General features: G+C 38.3%; 1 protein-coding gene across 3 annotated transcripts in view; it reads left to right on the top strand.

Moving 5' to 3' along the window:
• TRIM2 (tripartite motif containing 2) overlaps positions 1 to 26,921 on the top strand; it is a 214,878-nt gene that overhangs the window by 86,742 nt on the left and 101,215 nt on the right. For 2 of the 3 annotated variants that reach the window (XM_079920735.1, XM_079920737.1), the window contains 5 exons: positions 9,295 to 9,398; positions 9,641 to 9,808; positions 16,798 to 16,966; positions 18,029 to 18,099; positions 22,785 to 22,925. In XM_079920735.1, the coding sequence (XP_079776861.1) occupies positions 9,295 to 9,398; positions 9,641 to 9,808; positions 16,798 to 16,966; positions 18,029 to 18,099; positions 22,785 to 22,925 (653 nt within the window). The remainder of the gene's footprint in view (positions 1 to 9,294; positions 9,399 to 9,640; positions 9,809 to 16,797; positions 16,967 to 18,028; positions 18,100 to 22,784; positions 22,926 to 26,921) is intronic. The other variant, XM_079920734.1, reaches the window with a different exon arrangement.

Below are 26,921 nucleotides of genomic sequence, written 5' to 3'. Positions count from 1 at the left end.
GTATTAGACAAACAGTACTGGCCTTCTAAGAACCTGTCTTTTCAAAATCTATACTGTTGGCTACATATGGGGAGAGTTTATATAAATAATTAGAAGAGTTCAACTTTCTTTTACAGTTATAGCTTTGTTTTAGGACTCTAAGCTTGTCTGTACTGTACAGTCAGGTTGTTAGGTGATTGTTCCATGATACTGGAACATTCATGATTAGAACAGTTCCCCCTCTGCATGTACTGAAGTCAGAATTCATTCAAATCCAGCTACACACATAAGCTGGCAACTGGGGTTCTGCTGTTCCCTCAACTGGTCCCACATACTGAGCTTCTTGAGGCCCTGATTTCATGTCGTAAGCTACATAGTTTTCATAAAATATGTATCAGGATTCATTTAACAACCTTAAATAACGTGTGTTAATTTTGTGTATTTGTGAAAGGGAACCATCACTTTCTGTGCGATATAAAGGATTTCCAGGGGTAATTTTGACTCACGTTTTCACCTTCCTCCCTGATTATCCAGCCCTGTAGTTAGATGGGCCCCTGCTGTTTGAGCTCCTACTATGTGCCTCATACGTGGCTGGGTCCTGGTATAAAGGGAGGGGTGAGATTCTGACCCTGACCTAGAGGAGGCCATAGTCTGGAAGGGGACAGGCGTGTGACAAATGTGGTACCTTCAGTACGCGTACCTTCAGAGGCTGGGGTGGGGTGGGGGATGAGGCTGGCAAGCAGCAGGGAGTTAAGGAAGGATCTAGAGATGATATCTAAACCAAAGCTGGCCTTGAAAGAGAAAGAGTCTGTCAGATGAAAGGAGGAAAAGGGAGGTTTAGATGAAGGGAAAGAAGATGAGAAACTAAGTAGTTTCGAGGAACTGTAAATGATTCCATCGCCTGGAGTGTTAAACGAAGTAAGATAGCAGAGAAGAGGTTCTGTTTCCTTGCAAAGGAGCTGAGACTTTGTTCTGTATACCTGTGTTTCCCATAAAGCACTTGAATTCCTTGGGGTACTTGGTAAAAATGAGAATTCCTGAATTCCGTACTGCATTTACAGAATCAGAATCTCTGGGAGAGGGACCAGGAATCTGCATTCTACCAGCTCCACGATGCTTCTGCACGCTGAGGTTTGAGAACCATGTGGGTGATGGGGAGGCACTGAACAGTGTAATGTAATGTAGTGACTTGCTGAGACACTGATTTTTAAAGAGGCTGGGGACATTATAGGGGATCTACTGACAGTGTGCCCCGGGAAGCAGGGAGCTGCTTCCTGTTGCAGTAGTCCGTGTGAGCTGTTACAAGTGCCAGAACTAAGAGTGATGCGCTGGAGTAGAGAGGACGTGGCAGATTGATAACACGCTTAGGAGGGAGAGCGCAGGACTTGAGGACCAAATTGAACTTCCAGCTGTTTGACTTGAGTGATGTAGGGGCGTGAGGTAGAAGCGTGAATGGTTAAAGCTGTGGCCTCGGAGGCTACGCAGCCTTGGGTTCCAGCCCCAGCACTGCCACTTTCCTACCCATGCAGTTGGGGAAGTTACTTCACCTCCAGTTGCCCCTCTCCAACCCTCCACCTCTGAACCCCAAGTCTGATCTCTTTTCTGAGTTTGGTTTTTTTTAAGACTCCACATATAAGTGAGATCATACAGTATTTGTCATTTTCTGTCTGACTTATTTCACTTAGCATAATACATTCAAGGTCCACCCATGTTGTTGCAAACGGTAGGATTTTTCTCCCTGTTATGGTTGAATAATGTTCATACACGCACACACACACACGGCCCACAACTTCTTTATGCATTCATCCATCGATGGACACTTAGGTTGCTTCCATGTCTTGGCTGTTGTACATAGTGCTTCTGTGAACATGTGGGTGCATGTATCTTCTCGAGTTAGGGTTTTTGTTTCCTATGCAAAAATACCCAGAAGTGGAATAGCTGGATCATATGGTAGCTCTATTTTTAATTTTCAAAGGTACTTTATACTGTTTTCCATAGCAGCTGTACCAATTTACCATCCCACCAACAGTGCACAAGGACCAACAGTCCACATCCATGCCAGCATTTTTTATCTCTTGTCTTTTTGTTGATGACCATTCTCACAGGCATGAGGTGGTATCTTGTTGTGTTTTTAATTTGCATTTCCCTAATGACTAGTGACGTTGAGCATCTTTTCATGTGGCCTTTGGTGAATCTTCTTTGGAAAAATGTCTATTCTGGTCCTTTTCCCATTTTTTAATTGGGTTATTTAGTTTTCTGCTACTGAATTGTATGAGTTCTTTATGTATTTTAGATATTAACCCCTTATCAGATATATGGTGTGCAAATATTTTTGCCCATCCTGTAGGTTGTCTTTTCACATTATTTTTATAAATTTATTTTATTTTACTTTTGGCTGCATTGGGTCTTCGTTGCTGCGCGCGGGCTTTCTCTAGTTGCGGTGAGCTGGGACTACTCTTTGTTGCGGTGTGCAGGCTTCTCGTTGCGGTAGCGTCTCTTGTTTGGAGCACGGGATCTAGGCACATGGGCTTCAGTAGCTGTGGCTTGTGAGCTCTGGGGCGCATGGGCTTCAGTGGTTGTGGCTCGTGGGCTGTAGTGCGCGGGCTCAGTAGTTGTGGTGCACGGGCTTAGTTGCTCCACGGCATGTGGGATCTTCCTGGACCAGGGATCGAACCCATGTCCCCTGCATTGCCAGGCGGATTCTTAACCACTGCGCCACCAGGGAAGTCCTTTTCACATTATTGATAGTTTATTTTGCTCATTGACAGAAATGTTTTAGTTTGGTATAGTTTCACCTGTTTATTTTTGCTTTCCTTGCTTGTGCTTTAGGTGTCATATCCAAAAAATCGTTACCAAAGCTTGAGTCAGGGAACTCTATTCCTGTTTTCTTCCAGGAAGAAATTAGACCTGGTTTCAGGTCTTATATTTAATCCATTTCAAGTTAATTTTTGTCAATAGTGTAAGACAGGGGTCCAGTTTCGTTCTTTTTTTTTTTTTTTTTTTGCAGTACGTGGGCCTCTCACTCTTGTGGCCTCTCCCATTGCAGAGCACAAGCTCCGGACACACAAGCTCAGCGGCCATGGCTCACGGGCCTAGCTGCTCTGAGGCATGTGGGATCTTCCCGGACTGGGACACGAATCCATGTCCCCTGCATTGGCAGGTGGACTCTCAACCACTGCGCCACCAGGGAAGCCCCCAGTTTCGTTCTTTTATATGAATATTCTATTCTAGCACGAAGTTTTTTCTCTCTTGAGTATTCTTGGCTCCCTTGTCAAAATATTAGTTGACTGTATATATTTGGGTAATTTTCTTGGCTCTTGATTCTGTTCCATGGGTCTGTTTGTTTTTATGCCAGTACCATACTGTTTTGATTACTATAGCCTTATATTATAGCTTGAAATCGGGGAGTGTGATGCCTCCCTGCTTTGTTCTTTCTCAGAATTTCTTTGGCTGTTCAGAGTCTTTTGTGGTTCCATATAAATTTTAGGAATGTTATTTCTACTTCTGTAAAGATTGCCATTGGAATCTTGATAGGAATTTCATTGAATCTATAGATGGCTTTTGGTAGTATTAACATTTTAACAATATTAATTCTTCCAGTCCATGAACACAGAATACCTTTCCACTTATTTGTGTCTTTTTCAATTTCTTTCAATATCTTGTAGTTTTCAGAGTAGAGATCTTTCACAAACTCCTTGGTTAAATTTATTCTTAAGTATTTTATTGTTTTTGATGCTATTATCAGGGAGATCAACATCTTTGTTTCTTTTTCAGAAAATTCATTGTTAGTGTATAGAAACGCTACTGAACTTTGTATGTTAATTTTGTATCTGCATCTTTACTGAATTCATTGAAATCAGCTGTGATGGTAGTATTTACACAATAGAAACGGACCAATGCTACAAATCAGAACTCCTCCCCCAGCCCTACAGCCCCTGCCCCTCAAGAGCCAAATTACCAGGACAACATATAATCATCCTTAGCTTTGAAGGAATGGAGGCTCAGGAGAGCCCAGGAAGGAACCCAAGCCACCTGTAACTCTGATGCCCCTGCCTTTTTAATTGCACGACGATTCCTCTTCATCTAAAATGTCCTTTAACTACTGTGGTTTTCCAAAGTTAAGATATATGACATCTCCCACACCTGAAAACATAATGCATGCCCACTGTGAATGAGCTATTGTCTTACTCTAATATTGAATTGCAAAACAGTCCTGAAGGAGTGTAGGGAAGTGGCTTAGAGCATGTGTTGATTCCTTGAAACGCAGGGATTATTTTTCCCTGCACTGTCAGAGTTTGCTGACTAGAAGCCATGAGCTGGTTTTGTCAGCTACTAAAAAAATCATTGAACAACGGGGAAGCCTGAAGAGGTGGGAGGGAGTGAAAGAATTACAGATGAATTGTTTCAAATTATGCAATTCATCCACCGTACCTTAATGAATTCTTGGGATGTGTTGAATGAACCGCTCATTTGTACTCTAGATCAGTGTGCTCTCTTGTCATATCAAATGGATGTGTAAAATCACTTGGCATGAGTTCAGAGGCTTTACAGGAAGATGTGATATTTTACACCCCTCTTCCCTGCCTCATCTCTGCAAACCATCACCTTCCCTGCCTAAAAGAAAGGGAGAGCATGCTAATTTGGCATCTGAGGTCATTATAGGAACCCTGTCCCCACCCCTTGAGAATCTCATCCTTGGAAACTCCTCTTGGATTTCAAATGTAAAATGATGCCACTGTTATGAGTGTCAGGCACTCCGCTGTGTTGTAGGATGCAACAGAGAACGGGACAGATGTTGCCTCGTCCCCCAGGGAGCTCATAGTTTAGTGAGGGAGACAGTGAACCAGTTAAAATGGAGTTTTCTGAAAGATTTAATGGAGAGAGCATGATCCATGTGAACCCAAAGGGTAATTATCCTCACCTCAGAAACCTGATATCCTAAGGTCCAATTAGAAGCAATGTGTGTATTTAAAAAATATATAAAGGGTCGGGAGAACCAGGTTTTATTCTTTGCTCTGTCTCTTCCCTACCTTTGTGATATACCTAGCTGCAATTTCTCATCTATAAAATGGAGTGATAATATTTATCCTGCTAACTCTTGGGATTGTTATAGGGAGTGCACAAGAGAATGTATATGAAAGTGCTGTAAATATTACTGAACACTTCCTTTTCCCATGATGTAATGTGGGTTGTAATTTACTCAGTCATTAATAATTCATTTAGGGACCCATTCATTCAGCAAACATACGTTAACACGTACTTGGTTAAAGATCCCGTGTTAGACCCTATGTTTGGCTCAATTTCATCCTCTTGCATTATCCCATTCTAAGTATCTAGTTTCATTTAGCATTAATTTTCTTACTAAGTTGGAGTGGGGGTGAGAGGAAATTTACAGTTATTGCTCCCCTATTTCAATCCAGGGACTTATTACCTTACCTCTGTCATCTTCCTGGAGGCAAGGGCAGGAGCACAGATAAGAAGCTGTTGGTTTGAAAATTCATTCTGTGCTTCATAGGCTAGTTTAAAATCTGGGAAGTCTGGGGAAAACAAGTGTAATTATCTTATGGAATTGTTGTCAAATTGTTTATAATTACTTTTAAAACTCACATTACTCATTTTACTAGCCAAAATCTAACCATCAAGTGAAATCTTTTACATCAGAGTAGACAGGAAAAGATTTTATAACTACTGTATATGTTTTATGTTACATTTATATTTGTTATGAAAGAACTAGTTTTCATTATTTAGAATACTTTGTGGAGGGTGGGGAAATTTTCTATAGACTAAATAGTATTTACTAAATATTTTGAAGAGGGATGCATGACCCCAAATTATTTCTAACTTCTGCAATTTCTGTTATTTTATTTTGGTCGCAAGACACTTTTATTTTGCTCCCAAGACACTTTACAAACACTTGGACTTCGGGCATTTCAGTGTAATGATACTATGCTGTAGTTCTGCATCATTACTCAACATTAAGATTTTTCTAGTTTAATTGCTAGTAAAAATAGTCAGCATTAATTGTCCCTCAAGAGTATGCTGGTGGATTTCCTTTAATCCTTAGGAGTAACACTATGTTCCTGCTGTACTTAAAAAAACACAAATAGAGTTTTTTGTAAAAAAAAAAAGAAAAATGATGATCAATAGCTCTGACAGGACAAAAGATGCTCATAAGAATCAAGTGTTGTTACGAAAATGCCAACCCCAGCTATTTGGAAACCGGGCCCTGTGGCTAAAAGAGAAAGATTTTTTAAAACAAATATAAAATTTAAGTGGCAATGCCTGTTGCATCTAGCTCTTTCAAAAGTATGTAAGCAATCTGGGACTAACAGATGTGCCTCCAACCCTGTGATTTTTTATTTACACGTGGGGCAGCAGACTCAAGCTCTAGTTAACTTGAGACCAAGAATAACAGGGGGCCAACGCATCAGCCTGGAGCTTGGAGGGGGTTGGAGAACCTCCTGCCAGCAGTGTGGTCCTCTGCAATGTAGATGTGTTGCTCTCATGGCAGGTACTGAGCATCCTCACATTCATTTCAGACTGGGCAGAATCTTCCTTCTCCTTGGTCCAAATGGTGCTGATAGAGTCCAACTAAATGTCTTCCCAAGTTTTAAAATTATACCCCCAAGTACAATTCTTTCCCATTTATACTGACACTCAAAAATGTGTGTTTATTTCTGCAGAGAAAAAAAAAGTGCTAGTATTTTTTGCTCATATATTTTCCTTCAGCATCACCTCTATTTTTTCCAAAGGACAATTAAATCTTTTTGGCTAAGGCACCCCTGAACTTCTACTAAAGCACGTGTCTCCATTTTTCCTTTCATTTCAAAACTCAACTGCTGCTGCCTGCAGAGCCTTCTCTGAATAGAATAGGCTTTGTCCTTAGCAGGATGGACCAAAGTTTAAACAGAAGAGGGCAGCAGGCAGGTTTAAGGACAGCAGACCAATGCTCATGTACTCTGTGCAGGTGCTTCTTACTCCCCTCCCCGTTTTCAGCATTTCTTTCCCCTGCCTGTATGTCCTCTGAGCCATGGGTGCACTTCCAATTTTACAAAAGCAGGATCTAGAACAGCCTGGGTTTTTCTTTACAGTCAATTCTTCTCCAGTCTCACTGGTAGGACTCTTTTTTATTATGTTTCTTTATTTGGTCCTCAGTTCTTCATCCCACTAATAATTTCCATGCTTCTATTTATCAACCTTTTTTTGTTTTGTTTTGGCTGCGTTGGGTCTTTGTTGCTGCGTGCAGGCTTTTTCCATTTGTGGCGAGCAGGGGCTGCTCTTCGTTGTGGTATGTGGGCTTCTCACTGTGGTGGCTTCTCTTGTTGCTGAGCACAGGCTCTAGGCACGCGGGCTTCAGTAGTTGTGGCTCACGTGCTCTAGAGCACAGGCTCAGCAGCTGTGACACACGGGCTTAGTTACTCCGCGACATGTGGGATCTTCCTGGACCAGGGCTCGAACCCATGTCCCCTGCATTGGCAGGTGGATTCTTAACCACTGCGCCACCAGGGAAGCCCTTTATCGTTTTTGATGAGTTAAGTTTTTATTCTTGAGAGACCCTGGCCTTGCCCCCACTACCTTTTAAAAAGTATTTATAAACTGAGTATTTTAGAAGAATTGTTTCTTTTCCTGGTCCTTCGGTTTTGCTGTACCTGTTAACCAGGTGTTACTCAGACATCAGAAGGAATGACCAAAAGCTAATACAAAGTGGGCACATACCTCCTTCAGGGGCCAACCACCCCTTACCCTGCCACCCACCAACAGATGCCAACGCACCATTTTTAGAGTGTTAGCTGATCCCATGGACTTGAATGCTATAGGGATTCTGTGCAGATCAGGTACAAAGATCATCTCTGCTGAAACATCTGAAATAAAGTAGAATCGTTTGTCCTACAACCTAGAAGACATTCTTTTGAGGATCTGGATCTCAGAGTTTTGTTTCATGTTAGGAAGAGATAGAGAGGCGGTGAGTCATCTTGTTAGGGTCTAGGATCTCAATAAAGCAACTACCCTGTGGGTCTGGTGAGAACCAGGTGATAAGATGGTTCACCCAGCAGTTCTGTTGTTGATTTTGTTCTGAGTTTAATTATATCTCAGTTTTACTTCCTAAGTGCAAAAACCAGTTTCCTAAGCAGGCTAAGCACGGGCTTGACATTGGCCATCGGCAGCATATCTTTTCTACTCTTTCCTGAGGCCCTGCATTGACGTCTAAAAACAAATATCAAGTTGCTATTTTGAATATGAATGAAATGATAAAACTGAGGCATAGCGCTCTCTCTCCAACTATGAAAATTTAAACCTCCTTCCTGATCATTTCTTTTTTTTTTTTTATTGTGCGGTATGCGGGCCTCTCGCTGTTGTGGCCTCTCCCGTTGAGGAGCACAGGCTCTGGACGCACAGGCTCAGCGGCCATGGCTCACGGGCCCAGCCACTCTGCGGCATGTGGGATCTTCCCGGATCGGGGCACAAACCCGTGTCCCCTGCATCGGCAGGCGGACTCTCAACCACTGCGCCACCAGGGAAGCCCACTTCCTGGTCATTTCTGAGCAAAGTTCCTTCTGTTAATATTTGCATGGTCTTATTAAAATAACTTATAAACACTTCATTTGAAACAAAAACAAACATCTGTTAACTGTAGTCACCTTAGCTTTATTTTTTCACCTGCTTCATCTCTTCCATAAGAAACTCTAGAAGGATGAGAGTATGACTTGGATTAATTAATTTTCTTTTGCCTTTCTTATTTATTTAATCTAGAAAACATGGTCAGGATATCTTTTACAGGAAAGATACACAACTTATGAGATACCAAGTCTTTGAAAATAAATCACTCCAGTGTATGAAAATCAGCCCGCTAGTTTTATAACATCTCTGACCTTACAGTTTGTTAAAAGTGCTGAAAGTCAAGTGTCCAGGTGTCTAAGAGCTGCTGAGTGAGAGGGTGGGATTTTGGCAGAGCTCCCAAATAAGGCCCGCTCCTATAAAGTGTCCTTAATTGTAACATTAGTTTTTATAATTGTGTCTTTGTGAAATCTAAATATATTTTAATCATGTTAATATGCAGCTATAGTTTAATAAGAGAAGATTGGTATTTGCCCCTCGAAAGGTGATTTTGCAAAGACTTTACAGAATTGGTCTGGAAGAGAAGTTTAGTAGAATATGGATTAAGTCAGGGGAGGGGTTCCCCTTTTTTTTTAAGTGTAATTTAAAAAAACATTGCATTCTCAGGCTACCTATAGAAGACTGAATGTTCTCTTGCCGAAACTGAGAAACCTAACTCTCTATTGTTTAATTTTCTGTGCTTTTATCGTTTATTTTCAGGAACCAAAGGAAGAAATAAAGGGGAATTTACAAATCTTCAAGGGGTAGCAGCATCTACAAATGGGAAGATATTAATTGCAGACAGTAACAACCAGTGCGTGCAGGTATGGCCCCTAATTGTATACCTTTAACCACTTACACTGATAAATAGATAGACCTGCATAGTTTCCTACTTAAGACTTAAGATGCAGGGAAAGAAAGGGAAGCTTATGAGGTATATATAAGCTATTTTTCAAATAGAGTTTGCATGTTCTGACCTGTAGTACTTATGACAGATGTTCTTGCCTGTCTTTCCCACTCATTTCTATGCTAGTTCACATTCCAATGAATGTAATTTGTTTTCCAGATATTTTCCAATGATGGACAGTTCAAAAGTCGTTTTGGCATACGAGGACGCTCTCCCGGGCAGCTGCAGCGGCCCACAGGAGTAGCTGTGCATCCCAGTGGGGACATAATCATTGCAGATTATGATAATAAATGGGTTAGCATCTTCTCATCAGATGGGAAGTTTAAGGTAAGATTAACTACAACTGGCCAGTCGAGAGAAGGGACAGGAAATACAAGATGAAATTGTCTTTTTCTTTGGATCTAGATCCAATAAAATATTCAGTTTTTCATATGTAAAGACGTCTTGACTTCGTTACATCCAAGATTAATGAAGTGAGAGTCACAATGACATTGTCATAAATCTACTCATGTATAACCTAAATGTGGCTTCATTTTATAAAGCAATTAGTTTGCTCAGTTGCTTTCTTTTATACATTTTAAAAAATATTCTTTTCCATTATAGTTTATCCCAGGGGATTAGATATAGTTCCTTGTGCTATACAGTAAGACCTTGTTGTTTATCCATTCTAAATGTAATTGTTTGCATCTGCTAACTCCAAACTCCCAGTACATCCCTCTCCCTCCCCTGCTCCTTCTTGGCAACCGGAAGTCTATTCTCTATGTCTGTGAGTCTGTTTCTGTTTCATAGATAGGTTCATTTGTGCCATATTTCAGATTCCATATATAAGTGATATCATATGGTATTTGTCTTTCTCTTTCTGAATGACTTCACTTGGTATGATAATCTCTAGTTACATCCACGTTGCTGCAGATGGCATTATTTTGTTCTTTTTAATGGATGAGCAGTATTTTATTGTATACATGTACCACATCTTCTTTATCCATTCATCTGTCGATGGACACTTAGTTTGTTTCCATGTCTTGGCTATTGTGAGTAGTGCTGCTATGAACATAGGGGTGCATGTATCTTTTTGAATTATAGTTTTGTCCGGGTATATGCCCAGGAGTGGGATTGCAGGATCATATGGTAGTTCTATTTTTAGTTTTCTGAGGAACCTCCATACTGTTTTCCATAGTGGCTGCACCAATTTACATTCCCACCAACAGTGTAGGAGGGTTCCATTTTCTCCACACCCTCTCCAGCATTTGTTATTTGTAGACTTTTAAATGATGGCCGTTCTGACCAGTGTGAGGTGGTACCTCATTGCAGTTTTGATTTGCATTTCTCTAATAATTAGTGATGTTGAGCATCTTTTCATGTGCCTACTGGCCATGTGTATGTCTTCTTTGGAGAAATGTCTATTAAGTTCTTCTGTGCATTTTTCAATTGGGTTGTTTGTTTTTTTGTTGTTGAGTTGTGTGAGTTGTTTGTATATTTTGGAGATTAAGCCCTTGTCAGTCACATCATTTGCAAATACTGATATTTTCTCCCATTCTGTAGGTTGTCTTTTTGGGGTTTTTTTTTGTTTTTTTTTTGTTTTGTTTTTGTTTTTATAGTTTCCTTTGCTCTGCAAACAGCTTCTAAGTTTGATTAGGTCCCATTTGTTTATTTCTGTTTTTATTTCTATTGCCTTGGGAGACTGACCTAAGAAAACATTGGTACGATTTATGTCAGAGAATGTTTTGCCTGTGCTCTCTTCTAGGAGTTTTATGGTGTCATGTCTTACATTTAAGTCTTTAAGCCATTTTGAGTTTATTTTTGTGTATGGTGTGAGGGTGTGTTCTAACTTCATTGACTTACATGTGACTGTCCAACTTTCCCAGCACCACTTGCTGAAGAGACTTTTTCCCATTTTATACTCTTGCCTCCTTTGTTGAAGATTAATTGACTGTAGGTGTATGGGTTTATTTCTGGGCTCTCTATTCTGTTCCATTGATCCGTATGTCTGCTTTTGTACCAATACCACACTGTCTTGATTACTGTAGCTTTGTAGTATTGTCTGAAGTCTGGGAGAGTTATGCATCCTGCTTTGTTTTTTTCCTCAGGATTGCTTTGGCAATTCTGGGTCTTTTATGGTTCCATATAAAGTTTTGGATTATTTGTTTTAGTTCTGTGGTAAATGTCATGGATAATGCTTTTTTTTTTTTTAAATACTATCAGGTTTACCTCAATTCAATGAAAAACAACAACCTTTAGAAAAGGTTATTAAGAGGCAATTTATATTTCCCAAATTAGCCTACAAGTTGTCATTTATGAAGTTCCTTCTACTTTCTCAGTTCCTATCTATCAGTACTTTCTGTGATAGATGATATGGGAGAAACAGAATTAATATGACATGGTCCCTACCTTTTAAAAATGTAGAAGCCTTTTGAGGAAAAAAGCCAAATACACAAGAGATAACAGAAAACAATTCATGTCAGCCTTTAAGCAATCATAAATTGTTTGGTACAATCTAGAACCATAGTGTTATAGTATATGATATAGGAATTGGAGGGAAAAGAAAACCGGGACCAGCTTCATGGAGAAAATGTGAGTGAGCTACACTTGGAGGGATCCCATCATTTGATGCACTTGCTGTTACTCCCAGCATCATCCTCTGTTTCTTCATCCAGTCAGTCACTGAAGAGTAGAGAGCCCTTTGATGACAACAGAAATCTCTCTTCTAAGGTGTCATCAAAGAATATTGTCATCCAGCCCATTTTCTACATTTGTTCACAAGAAGATTATGAAACACTTTGTCACAGGTGTTTTGAAGGCCGTGTTCACTATGCCTTCCACATTCCCCCGTCCAGGCTTCTCTTTCTGTTGACAACATGAGCTTTAAGTCAGATCAAACCACTGGAATCCCAGCTCTACGGTTTATTAACTGTTTGGCCTTTGGCAAATTATATGACTTCCTTGAGCCTCAATAGCCTCATATTTCAAATCTGGATTTAAAAAATCTGTCTTACAAGATTTGGGCAAGGGTAACATGAGATTTTATTTCTGGATTGTATATGTGCCTTGTATGAAATAGGCATCGAAGAAGAGTTCTTTTCCAGTGCCTCTAATGACCCTGCCCAAAACATGACGTCTGTTTGATCAGCTGTGATTTTGGCTTCATGACCTCATACCACCTGCTGGTGGTCACTCCTTTGTCCAAACTTACAGAGATGATGCTCTTCATAATCGATTCTGGAATTCAGAAGATACACGAAGTTCACTCATTAGTCTCTTATTGGAGGAATTTATATTTTCCTTTTTAAAGTCATTGGATCACCACAGTCACCTCATCATTTTCATTAAAAGAAGTTACTTATGTAATTATTCACCCTCAAGTTGGAGCCTCTGTTTTGCATGGGGCAGCATGTTTTCAATCTAGGAGAATAAAAACTGTCATCTCTAATTCCACCGTATTGCACAAGAATCTTCAATTGTCATTGATTTGTTTTGTTCCACTAGAGATTTGATGACTCTGTATGATGGCCATATACACAGGAAGTTCTTTTGCCTTTCTGCATCTCTAACTTCCTCCCCTTCTCTTCTGTTTTCATAATTGTATTTGTGGTAAGACATACCCAAATATGACAGCTTTAACATCAATAGAATGAACACTGTTTAACGACCTCTTGAAAATACCCTTTTAGTTTGGAGACAACCCATTTGTTCTGGTTTCATATCTTAGCAAAACTATGACCTGTCTTTTCAAATTCAGACTAAATTTAACTAACTAAATTTAAACTAACACTAAAATAGTTATTGAAACAGTTTTATATCTACTTTATTGAAACACTTTATCTCTAATATATTAAATTGAAACAAAGGTTTGATATTTAAGAGAGAAGCGTTTCCTAAATTAAGTATTTTTCACTCAGTGATTCAGTGTTCTAAATGTAATAGCCTTTCTTCTTGGAAGAACTGGATTCTGATAGTTGGAATACTGTTGGTAACAATTGGAATAAACACGAAAGAACACTCATGCCCCCTAGAGGATTGGGAGAATGGATATGGTGTAGTTTCATCATATTCCCTTTTTTTAATAGATACTGATCAAAACCCAAAGGGTAAAAGGATAGCAAGTGAAAACACTTTTGTAGTTTAATGGTATTTCCTCCAAGTCTGATGGCCATGAGCATAAACAGAGAGAAACTTATTTTCTTCTTTGGTGGAATTCAGTAAAATTAAACAGGTGCTCAGAAAGACAAACTTTTAACACAAATGTGGATTCTCTATATTTATTCCTAGTAGTTCTAGGGATACAATTTCTTATCTCCTTTTCTTTCTTTTACTCACCAATTTCTTAGCCCTGATTTTCATTCCTCTCTGCCTCGAATTTTTTGCTTTCCATCTTCCCTCCATCTAGGAAACTTTTGTGACCCCAGAACAGATGCAGAGACCCCTGGCCACCACGTATTCTAAAATATCTCATCTCTTCCCTCTTCAATTTAAGGACCTATTTGTTGAGTTAAATATTTCATTTAACTTTTCCAAAGCCAGGGTGTAAAATATCCTTGCTTAGTGTTCTGTTTAAGATGGCGGACACATTGTCAGGACACATTGTCTTATTTCCCTTGGTAGAATCTAGTGCAGCTAAACGGGGAGTGATGAAAGGAAATGGAAGGAAAAGAGATTTTGATTCAACATTTAAGTTTTTTCTTTTAGAAGTGCACTAGTTCTGATTATATAATAGAATGGCACTGGTCCCTTATTTTCTGTTTTTATGCTACATAGTTATCATCCACTTGGTATTATATGGCTGAGTCATTCTAAGTAACAAACACTGTTCATAATATTAGGTAGTGATAATATTCTTGTTAATACTCAAGAGTTTCCTCTCTTCCTTTTGATTTCTACGGACATATCTTCCATTCTGACATGAAAGAGAGTATATATATTTTTTTGCAAGCTATTATGTTATAGTCTCTGATCTTTGGGCTAGATTGCAAAATCAGAATTAAATTAACCAACAGATTCCCTTGCAAGAATGGCAGTGTTTCCTTCCTAAGTAAATGTACCTCTTTATTCTAAAGAGATCAAATCTGAATCTCAGTCATTTATAAACTTACAAGATCCTACAAAGTCTGAACCTCCACTGTGGAAAGGTCCCCATCCCTCTCTCCATACTCTCTCTGCACGTATCTTCATGTGTTTGGGGGAAAGAAGATAATCCTGCGCGTCAAGTATAATGTCAGCTGGATAGGGTGGGAGAGAAGGAGGTCGTGCTTGACAGTCTCCTTTATCCTTCAGAATCTGCACGACCCAGGAGGTAAATAACATAGCTGCCAGTTTATAGATGAGGAAACTGAGGTTCAAACTGGTGAAAGAAAGGATGAATTTTGCTTTGAAAGTTTGATCCTGGTCGACTGGACTAACTGTGGTGTCATAAAAATAATTAGGAAATCAGGAGGTGCTAGTTTGGGGTTTCTTTTTTATCTTTTTTTTGGTTTTTTGGTTTGTCATTGGTTGAGTTTGAGGTGATAACCTGTAAAATAGGCCATGACTAAAGATATGGATTTGAGAATCTTACACATGGAAGTGAAAGTTGATGCCATAGCATAAATGAGATTTTAGAAGTGTGTAGAGTTGTGCTGTCCAATATGGTAGCCACAAGCCACATGTGGATACTGATTTCTTGAAAGGGGGCTGGTCTGAATTGAGATGTGCCGTGAGTATAAAATACACACTGGATTTCAAAGACTTAGTCCCCTGAAAAGAATGTAAAATAGTACATTAATAATTTTTATATTGACTACATATTGAAATGGTACCTTTTTGTTATACTGGGTTAAATAAATACATAACTAAAATGAATTTTCCCTGTTTCTTCTTCTGTTTTTTGATGTGGCTACTAGCAAACTTTAAGTTACATATGTAGCTTACATTACATTCCTATCAGACAGCATTAACAGAGAGAGGGAAAGTAAGGGGACTAAAACAGAACCTTTGAGAAGGTAATTTTTTTTAAGTTTAAATTTTTAAGTTAAAAAGTAACACATGCAAATAGATTTTTCAAATAAGCCTACAGAGAAGTATAAAATAAGAGTTTTTCCTACCTTCACTAATATCACTTCGGAAGATATAAACACTATTTGGTTTCTTACTTTCTCTTCCAGGAACATGTATACATACAAGCACATATTTAATACAGATGGGCTCAGACCACTCACTGTTCTGTACCTTGCTTTGTTCAGTAATATATCTGAAGGTCCTTCATAAGGACCTCCATAAAAGGACCTTCATAAAAAGGTCCTTCAAAAAAGAGGGTAGGCGCTGTGTCTAACTCATCTTTGTCTACCAGGTGCCATGTAGTGGGTGCTCTATCAGTGTTTGTAGAATTAGTGAACAAATGGGTGAATGAGTAAAGTACTACTTTATAAATACTCTAGAAGATGGAGGTAGAAAAGTAAAGGTATAAGACATGTATTTTGCAACAAACAGACATTTATATGCATACTATAGTCTATTCAGAAAAATGAGTAAGATTTTAAATGCATATTGTTTAATAGAAATCTAATGCTTTTTTGTCATTTTAAAATACTGTGAAAACTGGAACCAATCATCATTATTACCTGTAACAATGCTAGACTTTGGAAGTTAATATATTGAACAAATATTTGTTGAGTACCTGTTAGGCACCAAGAAGTGTGCTAGGCTCTGAGTACACAGTGCTGGATAAAACAGACATGATTCCCACCCATGTGGAACTTAATTGTAGTAAAGTTCAATGGCAGATGCCTCGGAATTTCGATATTAATTACGACATATAATAATGACAGTGACTGCTTCCCTTTAATGACTGCTTCCCTAACATGTGCTATGCTCTACACTAAACACTTTACCTACTTTATTTTACTTAATACATATTCCAGAAATATCAATGGAAGTGACTGATGTCATTTTTTGACGTTTTTAATATATAAGGAATCTGAATCTTAAGAAAATTAAATCCATTTGTGCTATATCAGGTGTGTCCGAAGCAAGTGACAGGTGTGGGACGGTCTTCCTACTCCTCACTCGGTGATCTCTTGCTATACCACACTGCCTCTTTACAAGGGAACTGTGGCCCTAGTTAAGGAGATTCTAGAACAATTTTGGTAGTGATTCCTTAAAAAAATGATTTCCTGTAAATATCGGTAACGGATAATGGAGGTGACAAAGACAGTTTTCCAAGACAGACGCTCATTGTGGCCCTGTGCACCTCTGTTTGAACAGTCAAGTAAATGTTTGCTGACACCAGTGTCTGTCTTCATGTTCTGGAGTGCTTTCAACTTCATTTCTGCACTTGTTTCTAACAGACAAAAATCGGATCAGGAAAGCTGATGGGGCCCAAAGGAGTTTCTGTGGACCGCAATGGGCACATCATCGTGGTGGATAACAAGGCGTGCTGCGTATTTATCTTCCAGCCAAACGGGAAAATAGTCACCAGGTTTGGTAGCCGAGGAAATGGGGACAGGCAGTTTGCAGGTACACTCGATGGTAATATGTAAACCCCCTTTTTTATGCCTCTTCTGCTCACATTTGCATGATGTTGGAGCATGCTGAAGACGCCTCCTCCCCAGTGTTTTTGCTGGCTTTGGGAAAGATACTGGGGATGGAATCTAAGCGGAAGCATGGTTAGATGCTGCTCAATGACTCCGCCCACAGTAAGTTCAACTGCAGCCCGTGTGTGGCTTTTATTGGTGGCAGTTTACAACTCAGAAGTCTAACCTTCGAATATTAACATTAAATAAAATATAAGCTTTAAGGAAATGTTTTTTAAATAAAAATGTTTGACGAACCATGGAGAACCTCCTGGTTCCACCTGGCTGTAGCTTTATTTAAAGAGCTTCTGAATGAGAATACTTTTCACCTGTCTAGGTGATTATACGAGAGCAGGAGTTGAGAATATTTGCTAAGCACAGGAAGGGCGGTCTCTTTTCCTTCTTTTTCTGGTGTGCCACTTTGCAATCACTTCGTTTTTTACATCTGCAAGAAGAGGCTGAAAACAGTTGATTAATTTTCTTTTGGAAAGGATGCTTTTGGCAATTCGTGTTAATTTGCATAACCTTTCTTTATGCTTTGTCTCCAGTTCTGCCAGGTTCTGAATGTCACCCAAAATTACAAAGTGTGGGTTTCTGCTCTACTTGAAAAAAATGTTACATATTGGTGCTAAGAGTTACCATGTCTCTCCTCGGTGAGAGCTGAGGGTCCTATATGACTATCAGGGAAGCTGGCAGATGTGACTTTCAGATGGTGGTGCGGAGAATGATTCCTGATGCTTATTGCTCATTCCACTTCATGAGGGCTGCTGGAACTCTTAGCTTGATCTGGAAGAAGGCAGAGTAGACAGCCACAAGTGTAGAATGCTATCGAATTCATGTTATCTGGAGCCAGAGGTCAGGCTGAATGACCTTCAAGGACTGAGTTTACGATTCTTTGTTCTTTCTTAAATAACTAAGTTAATATATGAAGTTTCGTAACTACTGTGTTGTTGTAATCATTTTAGTTATTATGGTCATCACATATTTTTTCCTATCTTTATTTCAGGTCCCCATTTCGCAGCTGTAAATAGCAATAATGAGATTATTGTTACAGATTTCCATAATCATTCTGTCAAGGTACCATAAACACATCGATTGTTGTTAACTTTTAACTGTTTTTATTGAGAACTCAGTCTGGGAGAAAACATAACACTCATATATACACACAGGACCTAGGGGAGGTAGCCGAAAAGAGAAGATTTTTGTTTCTCCTTAAAGATGCGGGTTTTAATTTGGACATACAGACTTTGGAGAGTCAGAAAAGTGAACCAAATGTGGTGGCAATAAGTTTTTTAATTTGAAACTGGTGTAAATGGAGATAACTTGAAAATGAAATTCAAAAAAGCAGTTGCTTGGGGGCTTCCCTGGTGGCGCAGTGGTTGAGAGTTTGCCTGCCGATGCAGGGGACACGGGTTCATGCCCCGGTCCGGGAAGATCCCACATGCCGCAGAGCAGCTAGGCCTGTGAGCCATGGCCGCTGAGCTTGTGTGTCCGGAGCTTGTGCTCCGCAATGGGAGAGGCCACAACAGTGAGAGGCCCGCGTACCACAAAAAAAAAAAAAAAGCAATTGCTTGAACTTAGAGAGGCAGAACTTTCTGAAGCTTAACGTTTCGTGGCTATTCAGTAAATTAAAATGGATCACTTTCTTCAATTTTCTGCATTATAAGACCTTTCAAACAAAATTAGATATCAGGACTCTGCTACAGCAACAGATTTGGGGAGGGAAATAGCCCTGGCATGCATTCATGTAGTGTATTTCATACATCTTAGAATCCTTTCACACACTTGGTGTTCCTGAGAAAACAACGCCCACCCCCCTCTCCCAAATAGTGTAGTACATCTTTCTTACTAGGTAGAGGAGAGAAGAGAGATTTGACCTTTATTATGAGCAAACCAGGAAATACTAAAGTGATTGAAAACCAATGTCTCACTTACCGAAAAGAGAAAATGTTTAATGACATTGTAGACCAAGCTTCTCAAAGTGTGATGTGTGTTCCATTGAAGGGGAGGCCAGGTGGTCCTGGGCAGTGCACTGGCAGACATTTTTCTTTTAAGTGTTGTGTATATATTTTTAGAGTTACCTTCTGTTTACATCAAGTCATACTGGTTTGCACTTATAGAAGTGATATAAAGTTTTCCTTGTAAGGAAATTCATTTAAATTTTTTAAAGTGAGGCATTTCAAATGTGAGGGAGGATAAGAAAACAGCACAGGTGGTAGGCCAATGACTGAAGTTTGCACTTAGAGACAACCATTGAGCAACAAAACTTTAAAAACAATTTGCCATTGTTGACAGCTAGAATAGCTAGATGGGGATAGGATTTTAACACCCTAAGGTACTCTCTCTTCACTGCTTCATTTCCCCATCTCTTCCTGGAAGAAGGTACTTTTAACCTGAGTAAATGGGAAGGCCTTGAGCTTTTGAGATGGGTGTCAAGTCCCTGTGCAAAGAGGAGAGCACAGTGGGCCATGGTGACGGGGCAGGATGAGGGGAAATGGTGCCCGCTGCTGCTTACTTGTAAGGCTGCTTCCTGCCATGTAGTCTCTCCAGAGTTGCTACCATAGTGGTGGGGCTCCATTCTCATCTCCCCGCCTCTCTCAATGCCCAGCCTTGGTAAAAGGAAGAGGACAGTGGGAAAATCTTTGGAGGAGGAGAGAAACAGAGAGCAAAGAGGCAGCAGGGCCTGTGCTTGTGACGGTCCTCCCAGGGGGCTGTAACAGTCCTGTGTGATGAACATAACTATAGAAGGATAACTTGGCTATTATTACGCTTCCTGCCCTTCACTCTCTTTATAGAGGAATCCTTCATTTAACTGTAGCGCATTCAATGAGAAGAAAATGCATATAGATCTTAACAGTGTCAAAGGCCAGCAAAGCCTGGCATAGGTGCTGCCTACCCCCACCAGAAGACAGTGATGTTAATCAGGTTGCTCTTTTCTACTAAGCACACCTGTGGGCTCAGAGCCTTCCCCGTCCCAGTGCCCCAGGCAGCTCTCTGAACCACCTAGTGTTGGTATGTGGGAGGGCTCCTGTTTACCAGCCCTGACGGGTGCTGGAGGAGGAAATAAAACATGTGAGTGACCAGAATGCAAGGCAGGAGCAATGAATGACTTTTAAAAAATAGGTACATATAAAGTTCTATAGGTATCCAGAAGAAAGTACATGTCCATTGCTAAGATCGTCAGGGAAGACTTCCAAGTGGAGGTGGTATTGAGGTGAGCAGAATTTTGAAATCAGAAAAGGATTATCGTCCAACTTATAAAAACTTGCTATAAAAATTTGTTATCAAAAAGCAAAGCTATAAAAAAGATTTCATCTCATACTTCTGCCTCTTAATATGTTTTCATCTGAATAATTTATAAATAATGGAATGACATTTTTAGATGGGAAAAATAGAAAATATGTGACATCATGATTAAGATTATGAAAACACTTCAAGTTTTCAGTACTGTAGAGGCAGTTTAGTTATTTAAACTCAATTTTCCTCTTATTTAGAGGGAAAAAAACCCAGTCATTTTGTTTTTTCTCTTCTCTTTGACAGTTGTTGCCATATAGCTCTTATGGACTAGTTGGGCTTTTGTTTCCTATATAACACAGGGCAGTTAACAAGATTTCTAGTATTCAAGTTACTTCTATGTTGGTAAATGTAAAAACCAGACCTATAGGTCAGGGCTAAGGAGTGGGCTAGTTAGTTCTTCAGCTACCTTCACTTTATACCTTTTTCTCATTGCAAAACAGTTAAGACTAAATTTGGCTTTCTCCATTATTTCAAAATGGAGCAGAAGCACGTAAGCTGTTTGAATTATGCCAAGGAAAACATACTAACTCAGAAAGATAAACACAAACAAACAAAAAAATTATTTGTACAACTTCTTTTTTCATTTTTGTATTGGAGTACAGTTTGATTTACAACGTTGTGTTAGTTTTCAGGTATACAACAAACTGATTTTGTTATACATGTATGTATCTATATATCTATATATCTATATCTATTCTTTCTCAGATTCTTTTCCCACGTAGGTTATTACAGAATATTGAGTAGAGTTCCCTGTGCAATTGAGTAGGTCCTTGCCGATTGTCTATTTTATTTATAATAGTGTGTATATATTAATTCCAAACTCCTAATTTATCGCTCCCCTGTACAACTTAATAAGGGAAAGATCAGAGAATAATCAGTCGTGTCCTCGCCAGCATACAAACACTCCTTTTGGTCTTTAAAAGTAGAATGTTTATGTGAAGGAGATAAAAAGAGTCAGGAAAGATTTTAAATGATATTTTAGGAAAAGCTGGTTCCTATCTCTGTCCTTTCCAAAGAACCAAAGAGGTAGCTTACTTACTTGGCAAGTATGTAATTAATTCAGGAAGTGGTCATGACATTTTTTTACCTTAAAGAATGTTTAGGCTTTAGAGATGGAAATGTCTCACTTTCCCATCATAAGAAACTAAAAGAGGAACTTCCCTGGTGGTCCAGTGGTTAAGACTCCATGCTTCTGCTGCAGGGCATGTGGGTTCGATCCCTGGTCAGGGAACTAAGCTCCCGCGTGCTGTGTGGTGTGGCAGAAAAAAACCCAAAAACCAAAAACAAAAAGACAAAAAAAGAAACTAAAACAAATAGCATCATTTTAATCTTTTATAACCACAGAGATGGCAATAGGAGAATCTCTAAAAGGTCCTGAGATCATCTTCAGATTAGATCTGTGCTCAGACATAGAGACCTCTCTCAGGTCCATATTTTAGGAACCTTACCCTCATGGGTGCCTGGTGTGTAACACTTTCTGATTCGTTAATGAGTACTTCTACACGTGTTGCATGATAATGGAAGCTTAAAATAATTCCCGAAGACGTTTCAAAGTACCACCAGAATCATCAAGATAAAATCATGCTTACTATAGTGTTATCATTAAACACATATTAAAATTTTAATTCTCTCAAGATTAGTAATCTGAGTAATCTGCAGTTGATACATATACAGTAACACTCTATTAATAAGAATATTTAATTAAGCACAACAGCCCAGTGCTTGACCATATCAGATATTAGAGAATTTGAGAGTTCTTAAGAGTTCTGTTTAGCCCCGACTTCTGTCAGCCTCCCTCTCTCATGGGCTCTATTCATCAAAGCCTTAGGGTTGTGTAAACTCTCTATTCTAACTAAAATATATTCTGAGAAAATCTATTTTAAAAAGTCCTTTTCTTATTCCTCACCTGCTGCCATCACACACACATACACGCACACACGCACTCACTCATTCGATGAATTTTCCTTATTATAAATGTGTGGTCCAGCCTACCACCCTTTCTTGTTATGTTGACTTAGTAAAATGGTAGTAAATTCTGAGTATCTGGCTTAACAAAAAGCTCTTACTTTCTGATTCAACTTTGAGTGATCATCCATCTTGTTAGAAATACAATGCCTGTTCTTGAAATTAGCTGTTTATTTAAATGCAGAAAGAATAATGTTGGAAATTACAGCTCTACTTACTCGTATTAGCTTATGTTTTTATATATTTTATAATTTATAACAAAAGTCTTTTCACATAGTAATATAACCAGATATAAGCTAGAAAAAGAAGTGATTAACAAATGCTAAATCAGATTTAGACAGTAAATTGGGGAACCACAAGTGAATGGAAGTCTAGCTTATAGACTTCCCCCCTCTTTTTAAAGAATGTCTTAAATAACCTGCTCAGATATTTTTAAAAGCCATAATGTTTGCTTAACTATTTTAATTTAAAATAAAATAATCTTAAAATATTTCATACAGGTGTTTAATCAGGAAGGAGAATTCATGTTGAAGTTTGGCTCAAATGGAGAAGGAAATGGGCAGTTTAATGCTCCAACGGGTGTAGCAGTGGATTCAAATGGAAACATCATTGTAGCAGACTGGGGAAACAGCAGGATCCAGGTAGATTAAAATACGGATTTATTTGTTTAGAGTGATTGGTGTTTGTTGAAAGTGGAGAATCGTCTGTACCCCAGACTGGAATGTTTTCCATTTGTTCATTGATTAGGTAATTAGACTGTAAATAATCAAGGTAAAGAAGGTGGAGTAGAAAAAAGTCAACATATTACCAGAGTGAAACCCTCTAAATCAGGGATTCTTAGCGTGTATCCCACACACCCCAAAAGCATTTGTAGCTAGAATTTAAGAGATCCACTGAACAAAAATATTATATCATTATTTTGACTAACTTCTAACTGAAAATTATAATTTCCTTTAATTATGAATATAGGCAATAATCACAGTACTTATAGTGATACCTATAACTTTGTCACCAAGAGAAATTACAGAAATTTTCGTATTAACAGTCGTAGACGTCTCGAATTATCATTTATACTGATCACTACTCAAAAATTACAGTCATCATTACACCTATTGTTGTTCCTTGTTATTTAATGTGTTAATTTAAAAAGCACCCATATTACTATATCACAGTTCTGTAGCACTTTGATGACTCTATTTTAATATAATTGTTTTCCTGTATAATCCCATGTATTTTGTCCTATGCACTTAAAAACATTATTTTGCTAAATAACCCATGAGTCAAAGAGGACGTCTCAAGGAAAATTTAAAAATATATTGGAGTGAATGAAAATGCAAATATTGCATATCAGAGTTTGTGGAATGCAGCTAAAACATTGCCGAGAGGGAATTCTTTTCCCCCAGCTCTATTGAGATGTAATTGACATAGAACACTGTATAAGTTTAAGGTATACAGCATGTTGATTTGATACACTTATATATTTCAAAATCACATCACATAATTACCATTTCTTTTTTTGTGGTAAGAACACATGTACTCTCTTAGCAACTTTCCAGTACATAACACAGTATTATAACTATAATCAGCACCCTGCGCATTAGATGCCTGGGACGTATTCATCTTCTAACTGGAAGTTTGTACACTTTGACCAATTTCTCCCCACTCCCTACCCTCTGGTAACCACCATTCTACCTGCAAGGGAAACTAATAACACTAAATGCTTACATTAGAAAAGAGAATATGTCTTTAATCAAGAACCCAATTTCCCACCTCAAGAAGCTAGGAGAAGAACAAAAACTGAAAGCAAGCTGAAGGGAGGAAATAGTGAAGATAGTATCAGAAATCATTTACATTCAAGAGGAGATCAATGAAACAGTTATTCTTTGAAAAGATTAGTAAAGCTGACAAACCTCTAGCAAGACCGACAAAGAAAGAAAGACAGAAAATGCTAGTATCACTACAGACCCTGCAGACATCAAAAGAATAGTAAGGAATTCTGCGAACAACTCTACACGCATCAGTTTGGCAACTTAGATGAAATGGACCGATTTCTCAAAAAGTACAAACACCTCAACTCACCCAATATAAAGTAAATAAATTGAATAGCTCTACAGCTATTAAGGAAATTTAGTTCATAATTTAAAAACTCCCCCAAATGAAATCTCCAGACTCAGAAAGTTTCACTGGAGAATTCTACCAAATATTTAAAGAAGAGTTAGCACCAGTTCAGTTTCTTCTAGAAAATAGAAGACAGGGGAACACTTTACAGTTCACTTTCCAACTCAGCTTCTGATACCATGATACCAAAATCAGACTAAGACAGTACAAAAAAGAAAAGTACAGACCATATTCCTCATGATTATAGATGAGGAATATTTTAATATTCCTTAAAATGTTAGGAAATAGAATTCAACAATATGTGAAAATCTTTCCACGGCCAAGTGGGTTTTTTCCCAAGAACGCAAGGCTGATTCAGTATTTAAAAATCAATGTAATAAAGGGAGAATTTTTAAAAAATCAATGTAATCCACCCCATTAAAAGGCCAAGGAATAAAAATAATATGATCATATCAATTCATGCAGAAAAAAGCATTTGGTAAGATTCAATACCTATTCATGATTTTTAAATCTCAGAAAACTAGGAATATACAGGAACTTTCTCAATTTGATAAAGAATGTCTGTGAAAACCTACTGCTAAGACCATACTTAATGGTGAAAGAATGAAAACTTTTCCTCTAAGATCAGAAACAAGGCAAGGATGTTTGCTCTCACCATTCTTATTCAACATTAGTGCTGGAAGTTCCAACCAATACAATAAGGAAAGAAAGGGAAATAAGAAGATTACAAATTAGAAAGAAAGAAAGAAACTATCCCTATTTGGAGAGAGCATGACTGTTTACATAAAAACATATCAAGGAATCTACAAAACAGTTCTTAGAACTAATAAGAGAGTTCAGCAAGGTCACAGGATACAAGATCAGCATATAAAACTCAATTGTATTTCTATATAGTAGCAACGAACACGTGGACACCAAAATTTTAAATACAATACCACTTAAAATTGCTGAAAAAATGGAAATATCTAGATATAATAACAAAGCATGTCTAGTATGTGTATCTGAAAGCTTACATGCTAGTGTAAAAAAGAAAAGAAGATCTAAATAAGTGGAGAGACATACTGTATTCATGGATTGCAAGGCTCAAGAAAAAAGTCTGTTCTCCTCAAACTGACATACAGGTTTAACACAGAATCCCAGCAGGAATTCTTGTAGATATAGACAAGATTATCTTAAAATGTATGTGGAAAAGTAAAGGGACTAGAATAGCTAAAACAATTTTGAAAAAGAAGAGAGAGGAATCCCTCTACCTGAGTTCATGACTTGTTATATAGCTATTCTATAGCTGCAGTAATCAAGACTGTGTGGTATTAATGGAGGCATAGGCACATAGGTCAAGGGAACAGCATAGAGAATCCAGAAATAGACCCACACGTGTGCAGCCAACTGACTTTTTGACAAAGGTACAAAATTTTGCAATTTAATGGAGGAATGGTAACCTTTTCAACAAAAGGTGCTAGAACAATTAAGATCTCCATAAAGGAAAGAAAATGAACCTCATGTTATGTAAAAGTTAACTCAAAAAAGATTATAGATTTAAATGAAAAGTGTAAAACTATAAAACTTTTAGAAGGTTCTAAGAGAAAATCTTTGGGACATATGGCTTGCTAAAGAATTTTTAGACATGATACTGAGAGTATGATCCATAAAAAAACAAAATCAATAAACTGGACTTCATCAAAATTAAAAACTTTTGTTCAGTGAAAGACTCTGTTAAGAGGACAAAAAGATAAGCAACAAACGGGGAGAAAATATTTATAAACCACACTATCCGACAGAGGACTTATACCTGGAATATATAATGATTTTCAGAATTCGACATAAAAGAACCAAACAGTCCAATTAGAAAATGGGCAAAAGACATGAAGAGAAGTTTCACTGAAGAGGTTATAAACATGAAAAGACATTAGGGAAGTGCAAATTAAGACCATGATGGGATACTACGACACACTTATTAGAATAGCTTAAATTAAAAATACTGATGATACCAAATGCTGGTGAGCATGCAGAAAAATTAGATTTCTCATACATTGCTAGTGTGAATGTAAAATGACAGTCAGCCTTGAAAACAGTTTGGCAGGTTCTTAAAAAATTAAGTGTACACTTACCATACAACTCAGTAATTGTACTCCTGGGTACTTATCCCAGAGAAATGAGAACTTACGTCCACAGAAAAACCTCTGCATTGTTGTTCATAGAAACTTTATTTGTTATAGCCAAAAACTGAAAATAACCAAGATGTCTTTCAGTAGGTTAATGGCCAAACAAACTGGTATATCCACACTGTGGAATAATACTCAGCAGTTAAAAGGAACAGAGTGATGACACCCTCAACAACTTAGATGCATGTCAAGGGCATCATGTTGAGTGAAAAAAAGCCACTTTCAAAAGATCACATGCTGTATGATTGCATTTAGGTAACATTCTCAAAATGACAGAATTATAGAGAAGGAAAACAGATAGTGGCTGGCAAGAGTCAGAGATGTTGGGAGAAGGGGAGTGGGTGTGACTATAAAGAG

Source organism: Stenella coeruleoalba, assembly GCF_951394435.1.
Source record: "Stenella coeruleoalba genome assembly, chromosome: 4".
In the NCBI taxonomy this organism is placed as follows: Eukaryota; Metazoa; Chordata; class Mammalia; order Artiodactyla; family Delphinidae; genus Stenella; species Stenella coeruleoalba.
The sequence above is the reverse complement of the archived record's forward strand: the minus strand, read 5'-3'. Positions and strand labels throughout refer to the sequence as shown.